This window comes from Taudactylus pleione, unplaced genomic scaffold, assembly GCF_031769625.1.
Source record: "Taudactylus pleione unplaced genomic scaffold, aTauple2 ptg000842l, whole genome shotgun sequence".
NCBI lineage: Eukaryota > Metazoa > Chordata > Amphibia > Anura > Myobatrachidae > Taudactylus > Taudactylus pleione.
The window spans coordinates 6,365,384-6,381,823 of NW_028285244.1; the positions used below are offsets into that span (position 1 = coordinate 6,365,384).

A 16,440-nucleotide genomic window follows, 5' to 3' on the forward strand; every position below is an offset into this window, starting at 1 on the left:
GCCCCTGTACAAACTGGCTCTATTTTACCTGAGTTGCCCCCCCTCCAGTGTGTACTCCGAAAGAGTGTTTAGTGCAGCCGGGAACCTTGTCAGCGAAAGGCGTAGGAGGTTGCTTCCACAAAATGTGGAGAAGATGATGTTCATAAAAATGAATTATCAACTCTTCCAGGGAGACCAGCCTCGAGAACGTACAGAGGGACCTGTGGTGGTGGATTCCAGTGGGGACGAGTTAATACTCTGTGAGGATGAGGATGTACACAACACTGAAGAGGGTGAGGAATCGGTGGATGAGGAGGATGAGGACATCTTGCCTCCGTAGAGCCAGTTTGTGCAGGGACAGATTAATTGCCAGCTTGTTTTGTGGGGGCCCAAACGAACCAATCATTTCAGCCACAGTTGTGTGGCAGACTCTGGCGCTGAAATGATTGCTTTGTTAAAGTGTGCATGTCCTGTTTATACAACATAAGGGTGGGTGAGAGGGCCCAAAGACAATTCCATCTTGCACCTCTTTTTTTCTTTGCATTATGTACAGTTTGGGGCCTAGTTTTTCAAACTGCCATCCTGTCTGCCACTGCAGTATCACTCCTAGATGGGTCGCGTGTTTGTGCCGCCCACTCGTGTCGCTTAGCATAGTCATCCAGCTACCTCGGTGCAGTCTTTTGGACATAAAAACACTATTGTGAGGTGTGAGGTGTTCAGAATAGACTGGAAATTAGTGGAAATTAAGGTTATTGAGGTTAATAATAGCATAGGAGCAGAAAAACCAACACATTCTGTGATTTTAGCTGTTTTTATGCTTTTTTAAAAAAAAATACAGATCCAAAACACAAAACCCAGAACCCAAAACACGGAAGGGTGGTTTTGGCAAAACCAATCCAGATCCAAAACACGAAGAAAGATCCAGATCCAAAACCAAAACACAAAACACGAAAAGTGGCCATTGCACACCCCTAGTGTACACTATACATATATACAGATAGGGCTTATTAATGGACCAGTTATGTGTGTGCACTATACATATATACAGATAGGGCTTATTAATGGGCCAGTTATGTGTGTGCGCTATACATATATACAGATAGGGCTTATTAATGGGCCAGTTATGTGCGTGCACTATACATATATACAGATAGGGCTTATTAATGGGCCAGTTATGTGTGTGCGCTATACATATAAACAGATAGGGCTTATTAATGGGCCAGTTATCTGTGCGCGCTATACATATATACAGATAGGGCTTATTAATGGGCCAGTTATGTGTGCGCGCTATACATATATACAGATAGGGCTTATTAATGGGCCAGTTATGTGCGTGCACTACACATATATACAGATAGGGCTTATTAATGGGCCAGTTATCTGTGCGCGCTATACATATATACAGATAGGGCTTATTAATGGGCCAGTTATGTGCGTGCTATACATATCTACTGATAGGGCTTATTAATGGGCCAGTTATGTGTGTGCACTATACATATATACAGATAGGGCTTATTAATGGGCCAGTTATCTGTGCGCGCTATACATATATACAGATAGGGCTTATTAATGGGCCAGTTATGTGTGTGCATAATACATATATACAGATAGGGCTTATTAATTGACCAGTTATGTGTGTGCGCTATACATATATACAGATAGGGCTTATTAATGGGTCAGTTATGTGTGTGCGCTATACATATATACAGATAGGGCTTATTAATGGGCCAGTTATTTGTGTGCACTATACATATATACAGATAGGGCTTATTAATGGGCCAGTTATGTGTGTGCGCTATACATATATACAGATAGGGCTTATTAATGGGCCAGTTATGTGTGCGCGCTATACATATATACAGATAGGGCTTATTAATGGGCCAGTTATGTGCGTGCACTACACATATATACAGATAGGGCTTATTAATGGGCCAGTTATCTGTGCTCGCTATACATATATACAGATAGGGCTTATTAATGGGCCAGTTATGTGCGTGCACTATACATATATACAGATAGGGCTTATTCATGGGCCAGTTATGTGCGTTCACTATACATATATACTGATAGAGCTTATTAATGGGCCAGTTATCTGTGCGCGCTATACATATATACAGATAGGGCTTATTAATGGGCCAGTTATGTGTGTGCGCTATACATATATACAGATAGGGCTTATTAATGGGCCAGTTATGTGCGTGCACTATACATATATACAGATAGGGCTTATTAATGGGCCAGTTATCTGTGCGCGCTATACATATATACAGATAGGGCTTATTAATGGGCCAGTTATGTGCGTGCTATACATATCTACTGATAGGGCTTATTAATGGGCCAGTTATGTGTGTGCACTATACATATATACAGATAGGGCTTATTAATGGGCCAGTTATCTGTGCGCGCTATACATATATACAGATAGGGCTTATTAATGGGCCAGTTATGTGTGTGCATAATACATATATACAGATAGGGCTTATTAATTGACCAGTTATGTGTGTGCGCTATACATATATACAGATAGGGCTTATTAATGGGCCAGTTATCTGTGCGCGCTATACATATATACAGATAGGGCTTATTAATGGGCCAGTTATGTGTGTGCGTTATACATATATACAGATAGGGCTTATTAATGGACCAGTTATGTGTGTGCACTATACATATATACAGATAGGGCTTATTAATGGGTCAGTTATGTGTGTGCGCTATACATATATACAGATAGGGCTTATTAATGGGCCAGTTATTTGTGTGCACTATACATATATACAGATAAGGCTTATTAATGGGCCAGTTATGTGTGTGCGCTATACATATATACAGATAGGGTTTATTAATGGGCCAGTGATGTGTGTGCGCTATACATATATACAGATAGGGCTTATTAATGGGCCAGTGATGTGTGTGCGCTATACATATATACAGATAGGGCTTATTAATGGGCCAGTGATGTGTGTGCGCTATACATATATACAGATAGGGCTTATTAATGGGCCAGTGATGTGTGCGCGCTATACATTTATACAGATAGGGCTTATTAATGGGCCAGTGATGTGTGTGCGCTATACATATATACAGATAGGGCTTATTAATGGGCCAGTGATGTGTGTGCGCTATACATATATACAGATAGGGCTTATTAATGGGCCAGTGATGTGTGTGCGCTATACATATATACAGATTATGCAAACAACGAATCCTTCAGTGGGTATATGGTCACTCAAAATGGCTGCCGTACCTGAGATGCTGGAGCCATGTTTCCTGCGTACAGGATCACAGATGCAGGATGTGACACACACCCTAAGCGGTCAGCACACACCTGCAGTATTAGCCGACACTCCCCATTGCCACCTCCTTGCCTGATGAACGACTCACAGTGTGTGACTACAATATTGAACCTTGACGCATGCGCAGTGCGACTCAGACGCCTGCGCGATGACAAAAAGAAATCCCTTCATTTGCAAAAACATTGGCGTAGCGCACAACTCTGCAATCAGGTCCTCTATACACAAGAAACATTCATTTTGGTAACAAATGCAAGTAAGTGACTACAACAACAACCCCACATTCATCTTTAGCTATTTATATACCTAATTATAATTGTGGCTGTAACTAGTTTCTTTATCCAAGTCTCCAGAAGCCTTGTTGAAAGCTGTTATCTGCTTTTATAGGCTGTCATAGTTGCTAATATTTTAAAAATGGTTTCCAGAGCTACTTTGCTGTTGGGTCAGGGCCGTAGCTAGGGTAGTGCGGCCGGTGCCATCGCACAGGGCACCACAGGGCAGGGGGCGCTGTTTGGGCCTGTCTAATTTCTGTTTATTATCATTCTTGCTTGTAGCTTCCTCTTATTTCATCCCCAGCATCCCCTGGCCTCTCCTATCTCTTCCCTGGCCCTTCCCCATGAAGCCATGGCCCTTTTTTGGGTGCATTATGTCCCTTTGAAAAATGAGGTGGGTGCCAATGCTCTTTCTGGCACAGGGCATCAAAAGTCTAGTTACGGCTCTGTGTTGGGTGTTGGGTTGGTGCATCTAATTATGTGATGTATGAGATCAGCCCTGGTCGTCATTATGTCATGTACGCCAAGTTTGATGATAAGGTTTTTTGTTGCACTTTAAAAACTCCTGCGAGTAAATAGGAATGAAGAAAGGATATATTGTATGCTGAATATAAGCCATAATAATCCCATCTAACATGCAGAAAAAGAGGAATGTTATTGTGCAGTTATTATTATTATTATTATTATTATTATTGGGCTGGATTCAGAGCTGGATGCAAAGGCTATTACGCACGCAGATCGAGCTGTTGTTTGCCATCGTGCATCGCATTGCGACTACGGACGCACAGAGAAATCCATCGCAGAGTGAGTGACAGGTTGTCAGCATTTGGGGGTGGTGACGATGGGGTGGTCTGAAAAACGCAGGCGTGCCTGTCTGTGTGAACGCCGTTACATAAATGTGGTTTTGAATAAGGTGATGCAGAAGAGCATTTAGAAGTTTTTTTAGGGCAAAACAACTATGCCCATCAAATTTGGGGTACTTGAAAATGGGGTTCAGCATATTTGAAACTTGCTAAAGTGACTTAAAACAATTGTGAAAAATGCACCTGGCGCAAACACCTGCAATCAAAAAAACACTTGGGGCATACTTGGGGACCCACCCAGAGTCAAGTTCGCTAGTTTTTAAGTTTGTACCCGACTTTTTTTTTTTGCCCCCTTTTTCAAAGTCAATTTTTGGGGTGTCCTTAAGTTTTTTTTTTATTTTTTTTGACACAGATTACGTTTGGGGGACTGACTGAAGGCTGCACGGTGGTTCCCAATACGTTGCACCCCAAAATCCCAATTCTGCACTTTTTACCGCCTGTCATTCATAGGCGATACTTTACCGCCTATTACATTGCATTGACTTTAAAATTGAGTATGGGGAAAACCAAAACAGGCGATAATGACGTCATCGGCGGTAAATTACCGTGGATCCGGACTTAACGCCTCAAATTGACTAGGGCCCAAAGAGTCAGAGAGCCCTGCAAGCAAGCCAACTATCTGTAGGAAAATAAGAGTTTGATACATGAGGGTAAATACCACACATAACATACTGGTTAAACAAATTGAGGGCCTTATTTATCAACAAGTTTTATCATAATCAACGAGTAATATAACTCGCTACATATGATAATGGTGCTCCAGCCAATCAGCTCCCAACTGTCATCTGTGTGAAAAATGACAGTTAAAAATGACAGTTGGGAGATGATTGGCTGGAGCACCATTATCATACACAATGAATTTTATCACTCAATGTGAATGTTAATACACGTTGATAAATGAGGCCCAAAGTGCCTAATGATCGGACGCAATGGTGATGTCAGACACAGATGATGGAAATTTCTTCTGCGCATGCGTATAAGTTGCACTGCGTCCAGAGTCCATGCTCACAGAGGGCCTGATTCATGCATGCGTCCAAGTTGCACTGTGCCTGTATCCAGGGCCGTGCGCACAGAGGACCTGTGATACCATAAGCAGCAGACTTACAAATATATGCCAACATTTCAGGTGCCGTCTTGTGCATTGAGGCGTCCACCTCCGGCGCCTGACATCCACCACGCACGTACAAAAGCGGGAACAATGGAAACATCGGTCACACATCGGCTGCACAACGCCGACATTACGACCATCTGTGAATCAGGCCTAGAGTCGCAGTCGTGATTGAGGTGCACGGTCTCAGGAATGACTTGAAAATGTACTGGGCGTTCCCGGGCAGCGACTGGGAGGTCAAATGTACGGAGATGGCCCGTCCTATGGGCGTGCTATGGGAGTGTCACTGAAGTGATTGCAATCTCAAACACATAATCGCTCACATCGGAAGCCAATCTGCACCTACTATACAATGGGGCTGGTGAAAATTGCGTCTATAGATTGCAATAGCCAATGTAGGAGATCAGGGGCGGATTGGGATGGGAAACCAGCCTGGGAAATTAATGGAAGCAGCTTTAATGGGGTGGGGTCTGTTGAGGGGGTGGGGCCTATCAAGGGGGCGGGATTCCTCATAGGAGCTGATTCTGAGTTGGACGTAGTTGCGGCCTTGCTCGCGCCTTTTGCAGCAGTTGCGTCTGTGATTTTAGGTTAATGCTGCTACAATGCCCTAACTGGTGTACATCCAAATATACAAGGACTGAGACGCCCACTGTCAGGCTTTGTGCGTCTTTATACGCCACCATCAGTGGCACCATTGAACCTTTCACCAGCCCTATGCTAGGTGCAGATCATCCATATGGCCTCCAATGTGAGAGATTCCGCGTCTCTCTGTTTATTACCCCTTATCCCGGGACATTCATCAAGGGAATAATGTCATTATTACTGTTCTGCTGGATTGCGGTAGGCATTATGGCCCTGATTCAGAGCCGGACGCTCTGACCAGGGCGCTCGCTCTGAATCAGGGCCCACCTCCATTAATATGGAGCGTCCTCCTGGATGCTCGTATAGCTGTGGGTCACCACCCACAGCATATACGAGCGTGCAAAAGATGGTCGCGATGGTCTTGACCATCGCGACCATCGGAAACCCAACCGCAGGCTTTCACTCGCAGTTCCGATGGTCGCGATGGTCAAGATGGTCAAGACCATCGCGACCATCATTTTTCCACGCTTGTATATGCTGTGGGTGGTGACCCACAGCTATACGAGCATCCAGGAGGACGCTCCATATTAATGGAGGTGGGCCCTGATTCAGAGCGAGCGCCCTGGTCAGAGCGTCCGGCTCTGAATCAGGGCCATAATGCCTACCGCAGTCCAGCAGAGCAGTAATAATGACATTATTCCCCTGATGAATGTCCTGGGATAAGGGGTAATAAACAGAGAGACGCGGAATCTCTCACATTGGAGGCCATATATATGATCTGCACCTAGCATAGGGCTGGTGAAAGGTTCAATGGTGCCACTGATGGTGGCGTATAAAGACGCACAAAGCCTGACAGCATCTATCAGAGCCAAAAGCACTCCCACTGACATCACTAGTGATGTCAGTGGGGTCGGCTTCAGACGGTAGGCGTTCCCTTGGGAACGCCTCCGCCTGGCAGGCACGCCCCCCAAAGGGGGCGTGCTGTCAGTCACCATCGACAGCACGCCCCCTTTGATGAGACTCTCCGAGCGAAGGAAAGTCCTTCGCTCGCCGGGTCTCGCGCATGCGCACGACGGAGCTCCCTCCGTCGTGTGCATGCGCAGTGGGGAACATCGACCCACTTGCGAGCGTACTGCCGCTTGCGAGTGGGTCTGAATGACCCCCTATATCCCCCTTGGGTGGGAGATTTTATTCTATTTGTTTGTATTGTACAGTAATAACCAGTGGTGGCTCCAGAGGTGAGGCTGCAGCACAGTCCAAAATTCAAATAGGGGAGCCACACCCACTGTCATTTCATATGCTACCAACCATAGATGGGCAGGAATCACTGGCAGTTGGTGTGACTCCCCTGTTTGAATTTTGGACTGTGCTGCAGCCCCACCCCAGGGGCCACCACTGGTAATAAATGTTCAGGGTAATACACAATAGCAGCCTTTGTAATTTGGATGAGGAATGGTCCTGTACATCCCTGTTTACAGAGGTTGAAACCCTGGAGAACAATCTTATTGTGCTATGTAAGTTATCATATTGTGAAGTGAATAACATTAAACATAGGGGCAGTGATGGTGTGATAACAGTATATACACACCATACTTGCCAACTCTCCCTCATTGTCAGGGAGACTCCCTGAAACAGTAGCAATCTCCCTGTCTCCCTGAAGAGCCTAGCAATCTCCCTGATTCTAACTTACTGCCATTATGAATATGTTATATATAAAAATAAACAGAGAGATTTACATTCAAATTGGATCATTACTATCATTTTCCTGCATTGGTTATAAGGCACAATGATCCCTATGGTTACATGTATTTTCTGAAAAGTGATAGTGTGTTTTCATCAACAAATAGATCTTACTGACTGCTTTGGGGCTCATTTGCATTTGGATAAAAGTCAATTTTATGACACGCCTCTCAGATGTAGCAGTACACGCCCACTTTACCGCCATGCTCATAGGTGCTGCTTTCACAATCTCCCTGAAATGCATTTTCAAAAGTAGGCGAGTATGATACACACAGATGGTCTCTTTCTCTAGGAGGAACAGTGAGGAAGATATGAAAATATACCTATTTTATTCCTTTGTCCTCTGAGTGATAAGAAGACTCCTTTATATGGGCACTGGTACAGTCACACAATGGAGTGCTGGACTTATATTACAGTATATATTGTGTATATGTGGTGATAGCGCTTCTGGTCCCCCAGCAAACATTGTATGCGCATTACATAGGCCCGTATTCAATTTGAGCGAACCCGCGATACTTTTCCGTCTCCTGGACTTTTCGCCTACATCACGTGTTTTGCAGGCAGAAAAGTATCGCGCGCGTGCCCGCGTATCCCCGTATTCAGTTTGAAAGTAGGTGAAAACGGGACCCGGCGAAACTTAAACAAGCGGAAAGTCCTGTCAGATTTGGGGAAATCAGCCTGACACCCCCCAAAAGATGCTCTGACATGGGGGTTAGCTATGGTTACCCCCGATTTGGCTTGCTGAAGGTATTTGTTGTTTTTAAACGGGCTCAATAGCTGCTAAATAGCGTTTTTGTATAAGTGGTGAAGAATAGTATTCAGGATTTTTATTTGCAGAAAATAACTTATCCCAGCAAATTTGGGGTACTTGAAAATGGGGGCCAGCATATTTTATAGTTGCTAAAGTTAAGTTTAAAAAATTGTGAAAAATCCACCTGCCGCAAGCACCTGCAATGAAAAAAACACCTGGGGCATACTTGGGGACCCCCCCAGAGTGAAGTTCGCTAGTTTTTAACTTTGTGCCCCAACATTTGTTTTCCACCCCCAAATTCAAAGTGATTTTTTGGGGTGTTCTTAAATATTTTTTGATGCGGTTTACCTTTGGGGGACTGTCTGAAGGCTGGACGGGGGTTCCCACAATGTTTCACCCCAAAACCCCAATTCTACACTTTTTTCCGCCTGTTATTCATAGGCGAAAGTTTTCCGTCTATTACATTACATTGACTATCCACCTAGTCGGAAAGTCTTTCAAATTGAATACGGCGATACTTTTCCGCCTGGCGAAATGACGTCATCGGTGAAACTTTTTTACAATAAGCTGTATCACCTGTATTATGATAAACTAGCATCGCTGCCGATTACAATAGGAAAAACGTATTAGAAAAAGCGCTCCCTTATATGTAAGATGCGGAATAGGTTGTGCGATGAACTTTCTGTAATAATATGTGTAAGGATAGCGGGTCTGATTGTAAGTCACACACTAGTTCGACCACAACTGTAGTGCGCATGTGTCGCAGCGATTATATGCATCTTTATGTATCTCTGGCCGATCCTGAGTTAGACACATCTCAGTAGTTTCTATCCGTCTGTCAAATGGGCATTACTTGTGGCAACTGGGCATACTCACATTTGAGAACCGTCTCCTAAATTGTGCATATGCAGAGCAGACGCCTATTGCAATCATATATCCTGCACATAGCATGCACAGTAACAGAGATTACCGCACATGCAGGGATCCGTGCAACTCAGAATATGGGCGTATACACGTGTTAGACTTCCATTAGCTGAATTTCGTCAGAGTTGTGTCTGACTCAGAATCAGCCCATGGGGTATATTAACTAAGGTACAAGATTTTTACTAGTGGAGATGTTGCTCATAGCTCTTCTAGAAGGTGCTAGATGAATGTTAAGTAGAATCTGATTGATTGCTATAGGCAACATCTCCATTTCTAAAAACCCTTACTTTAGTAAATATACCCTCTAGTGTGTTTCTCTCACCCACTTGTACGTGCTTTACACTGGCTGGCCCCTGGAGGTCCTTTATTATAATATAGAAAGGTTCCCAGGTCCTTCTGGGGGTTCCTCAATCACTCAGACAAGGTTAGAAATATAAAAATACTTTTATTGATATTGTTAATTGTTAAAGAAAAATACACAAGAATGAAAATATCCTTTAAACAAACGCCAGGTGGGTTTAACAAACACCTTATTACTTGTGCTGTAGACCAGAAGACGGCAGCCATCTTTACTTCTGGTACCTTGATTGACGATGCTTGGCCAAATTTCAGTATAAGGGCCCATGTCACAGTACACAGGGATTTGCAGGATCCTGAGACGATCTACCCTGGATGTCGAGATGAACGTTAAGTATTGCAGCAGTGAATGCAGGAATAGGTGGAATGATGCAGTCTGATTAAGTAGGAACTTAATCAGATAATCTTGTAAAAGCTGTTAGTTCAAGGAAATATGGAATTCTTCAATATGTTTAAGCAGCAATTTGGGATTATGCAGAAGTGAGTGGAGTTGCTGCAGTCTGATTAAGGAGCATCTTGTGTTGAACTTGAAGTAGCAGTAAATGCAGGACTAGGTGTAATGCTGCAGTTTGATTAAGCAGCAACTTGAGATTAAATTGAAGTAGCAGTGAATGCAGAAATAGGTGGAATGCTGAAGTCTGATTTAGCAAGAACTTGAGATGAATTGGTAGACATAGTTAATTCAGGAATATGTGGAATCCATAATATGATTAAGCAGCAATTTGGGATGATGCAAATATTAGTTAAATGCTGCAGTCTGATTAAACAGCAACTTTAGTTGATTTTGAATTAACATAAAATAGAGGAATAGGTAGAATGTTGCAATAGGATTAAGCAGCAACTCGAGATGAAATTGTAGAAGCAGTAAATGCAGGAATATGTAGAATTCTTCCATTTACTTCAGCAGCAACTTGCTGAATGCAGTGAATGCAGGAATAGGTGAAATGCTGCAGTTAGATTAGCAGCAACTTGAGATGATCTTGAAGTAGCAGTGAATGCAGGAATAGGTGGAATGCTGCAGTTAGATTAGCAGCAACTTGAGATGATCTTGAAGTAGCAGTGAATTCAGGAATAGGTGGAAGGCTGCAGTTTGATTAAGCAGCAACTTAAGATGAACTTGACAGGGTCGGTAGTTGCGCCCAGGGCAAGAAGTCCATTTGGCATTTTACCAGCCTGGTGTTATGGCAATATTTACTGCTTCGTTTCCTTTGGAATTCATAAGATACAACAACGTTCTCTCCATGTTCTCTGCGGAAAGCATAGGCTGCGGCACAGAGGACAGTTTTGCCTTCTTCGGATCCATTGTGCAATGCAACGGGGATGGAATATATGTCTGCAAGGTAAAACTGTAACCTGCTGCCCATTCTCATAATTCACTAAACAAATTGAACAGGATTCCCTGGTTACACTCTCGGTGATAATGTGGGATGGGAGTCTGTTGAATTGTTGTGTCCAACGGCCGGCCGAGATAATTTGCCTATTTTCAGCAGATACCTGATGGTATGGGAGAGGCTGACTTGGCCCAGGGCTGGGGGTTGGTAGAGGCTGACTTGGCCCAGGACTCACATTTGGGAGAGCCTGACTTGGCCCAGCACTGGGGTTTGGGAGAGGCTGACTTGTCCCAGTGCTGGGGTTTGGGAGAGGCTCACTCGTCCCAGTGCTGGGGTTTGGGAGAGGCTCACTCATCCCAGTGCTGGGGTTTGGGAGAGGCTCACTCGTCCCAGTGCTGGGGTTTTGGAGAGGCTCACTCGTTCCAGTGCTGGGGTTTTGGAGAGGCTCACTGGTCCCAGTGCTGGAGTTTTGGCTTGGTCTCTCAGTCATAATGCCTTGAGATTGCCCAGAATGTAGAGTAGGCTGTGTTCTGGTGGTGTGTGAGCGCCCACGATGCTGCGGAGATCGGCTCCTGTCTGTAGCATTATGATGTCTATTCCTCATTACAGCTCTTCTCCGCTCTGAGCGCAGCCTCTCATCATATATGATGGGTTCATCTGAAAAGATATATCTTAGCTATAATAACTACCCTCAGATAACATATAAACATCAAACAGTATCATGAACTACAGCAATAATATTTACATGTATTGGGCCTGGTAGAGGGTAAATGTACGCTTGTTTGTGGAGAGGTTTTTGCATATTTGCGTCCTGTAAATGCTCAAAAAACTGGTGGCATGTAAGTACAGGCGATGCATAGTGAGACATATCCTGATAGTATGTACATTATCAGGGAACATGGCTGGGAAGGAGCATTCTCACAGAGACAATTTATACTAAGGGAGTGTGAATATACTATAGATTATCTAAACCTGCTGATAGTTCCCCTCTTAGCTCTATGTCATGAGGCTGATGTGTGATATTCATCCCCTCCAAGTGCAGAGCTCAGTATGGGGACTGATTGGTCCCATCTCACAGAGGCTCCACTGCCATCTGCATATATGAGAGGTGGAGGGGGTAAAGAGTGAGGGGACATCTATGGTTACTAGGGGGGCCCACTTAAAGCCATATATGTTTTGGGGGACCTATTATTGTGGGGGGAGGGAGGGGGGTAATGGTACAATGCAGTTCTACGTACAATGAGGCGTGCGGGTTCATGTTACAAGAGTGATGGGGATATAATGCTACAGGGCCATTGACACTACGGGGGGGTGTTGATGATATATTTTGGTCACCTTCTACAAGGGTGATAGGAAAATGCTACAGGGGTGGGAGGATAATACATATAATTTTACTAAAATGTTGAAAAAAAAAAAAGTGTTTAATAGATATGAGTATTTATTAACCTAAATAAGAAATTCTAATTTATAATACTTTTTTTTTTAAGTTACCATCAGTTAAATGGTTAACTAAATACTCCCCAACACATTCCTTTTCTGCCACATTATTGCTCACCTAGATCCAGGGAAGGGTTAGGGGGTTCCTCCTTTTTGATAAAATGTATGAAAGTAGTATATTGTATAATTGTACATTATATGTACTTCTAACCAATCAGAATGGCTTTTCTCACGCTCTAACTAGTCAGAGTGAAGCCACTCTGTTTGATTAGAGGCACAAAGTTACAGACTGTCATTCAAGTCTAGCATCACCTACTGTATGAGTTATACACAAAAGCATGGAAGAAATATGAGGAGCCCCAGCATGCCCAACAGTTTAGGCATGATGGCTTACTACCATTCAGGGGTGTTTGGGAAGGGTCCTAATGCCATCAGCACGGGGCTGGTTTCTCCTGGTGAGGGGGAGAGGGTTGGCTTGCCCAATTCCCTAGGGAATGTGCTGAATTGGCAAAGGCTGGTGGACTTTATTGCATATTGCTGCATATACTCAGGTGTTGTGTACACTTTTTTGACCCCCAAAATGCACTAATTTTGTGGCCAACTCTGCATTGACGGAATCATCCAGTAATACATAGACATTATCCTGACCCCATACCTCCCAACTGTGATTACAGTGGTATAGTCCCATTTCCAGTGTCCAGTCAGCCCCCTATTGTGCCGATTTATTAGGAGGCATTAAAACAAATTGTGTATTTATAATAAAATCACCCGCTGGGGACATGGCAATTTGGAAACTTCCTACACTTGGGATAATTCCTTTTGCTTCATAGGACACCTGCTCTACAGATTATAATTGTTGTGGATTTATAAGACACTACAGTGATCCACAGCACCAGACAGTGGGGAAAACAGGACACAAATAAATCAGCGTGCACAGAAAACAAAATAAATACACACAAGAAAGTGAGGGTTTGCGAGGGCCCTGCCCATAAGAGGTTACAATCTAATTAGATGATACAATGACTTAGTGAACACTGAAACTCTATATAACTTTGGGCCAACCTACAGTAGCTGTTGCCATCTCCGTTTAGCTGCTCATACACAAATCCCTCAACCTCTTTTCCCGCATGCAGAGCACAAGGCAAAAATCATATTGTGTCATTAAGACATCAATACCCTCTTTGGCTCCAGCAACTGAATGATTATTCTAAAATGGCCTTGTTCTAGGTGTGAAGTCACTCTTCAGTGCTATCGTTTCATTTACCAACAGTATCCCCAAATATCCTATGTATAAACTTGTAAGAATAAATAACAAAAAGTGTGAGGTAGGATATGGGGCTAATGTACAGCTAACAGGCCCCACAGATTGATCTAGATTGGTTTTACTGCCCTAAACATTTTACTCACCAAGATCTCCATGTATCCTCGCCCAATGTCTCTGGTCCTCCAGAAGAACTCTCAGTTCTCTGCGACTCATTTCATTCAGATGTTAATATAGAAATAAATAAATAAATAAAAAAGTTCAGGAAAAGCACAAATGTTATGGTGCTTGAACACAGTTATAAACTACTGAAAGTTATATATAATAATTATCAGCAATTCGCTCTGGAAAGGCAAAACAGCTTCAGCAACAAGTGCCTCAACTGAAGAAATGCCACTGATGTCAGTATGCTCTGGTGCTTTATACCTGCTCACGTGTCATAATGGATCACACAGTGACATCACAGAAGTCACACTGCCATACTGGCAGGGAGAGAGCCAGCTGCTTAGTCTATGTATTTCCATTAATGGTGCTAACCATTGATGATAACATCATTCCACAATAATGTGCAAATTAGTTATCAGTTATACTTTATATATTATATATCTGGAAGAGCTCAAAATGTCTCCCTATGTATAATAAGCAGAGTGGTCCGCGCTCCAGGCTCTGGTGGGTGAATCTAATGGATGTGTGGGGGAGGAGGGGGCGACTGGGGGGAAAGGTGGGGTGGGGGATAAAGTGGTGCTACACGTGGAACAGGAGTACCGGATCCTGTTGGTTTATGCTGAAAGAGAAAAGGTACACGTGCGCTCCTTGGTGTGTGTGTATGGAGGGGGGGTGGAGGGGGGAGGAGGGCGACTGGGGAGGGGGGGTGGCGTGTAACAGTGTATGAGTACAGTGTGGGTTGGTATGAGGTGTGTAAAGGATGAGCCAGACACTGTGAATTGAATCCAACCTGTTTATTAGGTGAGGCACAATGCTCCCCAGGTGGTTCCGTTTGTGGGGTTGGGGATGGACAGATGGTTCCGTGTGATCCTGGTCAGGGAGTGGGTGGACCCTTTGAGGGGGGCTCCTTGTCGTGCGGCCCTTACTTCTGCACGTCCCCTTTGCTGGACCTATGGTCTACAGTCTTATTGGACCAGGATGTGTGTGTTGTCAAGGAAGTCCCGTACAGTAGCAAATGGCGGCGTCCCGCACTGGTTGTAATTAGGGGTGAGCGGGTTCGGATTTCTGAAATCCGAACCCCCCCGAGCGCCCCCGATCCGAGTCCGATCCGAGTCAGGCTCGACTTTTCCCGTCTGACTCGGATCTGAAATCGAGGCAAAACGTCATCATCCCGCCTTCCGAGTCTCGCGTGTTTTGGATCCTATATAAGGTGCCCGCGTCGGCGCCATTTTCTCACTCGGCTGTGGACAGTGAAGAGGGAGGGTGGGAGTTAGGGCTGGCTGGGCTGTGTAGGGTAGTGTAGTGCTGCTGTTGTCCACTACTTCAAAGTCCATAGGGGCTGGCTGTGTTGTGCTGTGCTGCTGTTGTTAATAGGGGCTGTGTCCTCTACTTCAAAGTCCATAGGAGCTGGCTGGACTGTGTTGTGCAGTCAGTTCTCCATAGGGGCTGTGTCCACTCCAAAGTCCTGTGCAGTGTCCCAGTCCTAAAGGGGTGCTGTAGTGTTGTCCAGGGGGTGCTCTGTCCATCAGGGGTGCTCCCCCCAAGTGCTAAAAAAATAATATATTTTCTGTGTTTGTGAATTGTGTGCGCAGTAGCCGCACATGCATCAACAAAGTAGTGCCAAGCGTGCGCCTGTGTCATAAGTAAAGGGCCGGCTGGCTTGACCGTTAAAGGGTGCTGTAACCCCCAAAGTACACTCCAGTCCAAATAAAAAAAAAGTTATTTTCTGTGTTTGTGAATTGTGTGCGCAGTAGCCGCACGTGCATCAACAAAGTAATGCCAAGTGTGCACCTGTGTCATAAGTAAAGGGCCGGCTGGCTTGACCGTTAAAGGGTGCTGTAACCCCCAAAGTACACTCCAGTCCAAACCAAAAAAATATATATTTTCTGTGTTTGTGAATTGTGTGCGCAGTAGCTGCACGTGCATCAACAAAGTAGTGCTAAGCGTGCGCCTGTGTCATAAGTAAAGGGCCGGCTGGCTTGACCATTAAAGGGTGCTGTAACCCCCAAAGTACACTCCAGTCCAAACCAAAAAAAAAATTATTTTCTGTGTTTGTGAATTGTGTGCGCAGTAGCCGCACGTGCTTCAACAAAGTAGTGCCAAGCGTGCGCCTGTGTCATAAGTAAAGGGCCGGCTGGCTTGACCGTTAAAGGGTGCTGTAACCCCCAAAGTACACTCCAAACCAAAAAAATATATATTTTCTGTGTTTGTGACTTGTGTGCACTGTGGCTGCACGTGCATCAACAAAGGAGCAGCGCCAAGCGTGCGCCTGTGTCCCATAAGTAAAGAGCCTGCTGGCTCATTTCTTAAAGGGTGGTGTAACCCACAAAGTGCACTACTCTCCAGCAAAAATAAAAATATATTTTCTGTGTTTGTGTGC

At 44.4% G+C, this 16,440-nt stretch overlaps 1 protein-coding gene across 1 annotated transcript; it reads right to left on the reverse strand.

Annotated features, from left to right (window-relative positions):
• Positions 1-11,081: 11,081 nt before the first annotated feature.
• On the reverse strand, positions 11,082-14,111 carry LOC148474500 (uncharacterized). Its single transcript, XM_088458590.1, has 2 exons — positions 14,042-14,111; positions 11,082-11,854 (listed from the first exon to the last, which is right to left on the reverse strand). Exons 1-2 carry the CDS (start codon positions 14,109-14,111, stop codon positions 11,082-11,084), a joined length of 843 nt encoding a protein of 280 aa, XP_088314716.1.
• Positions 14,112-16,440: the final 2,329 nt, after the last annotated feature.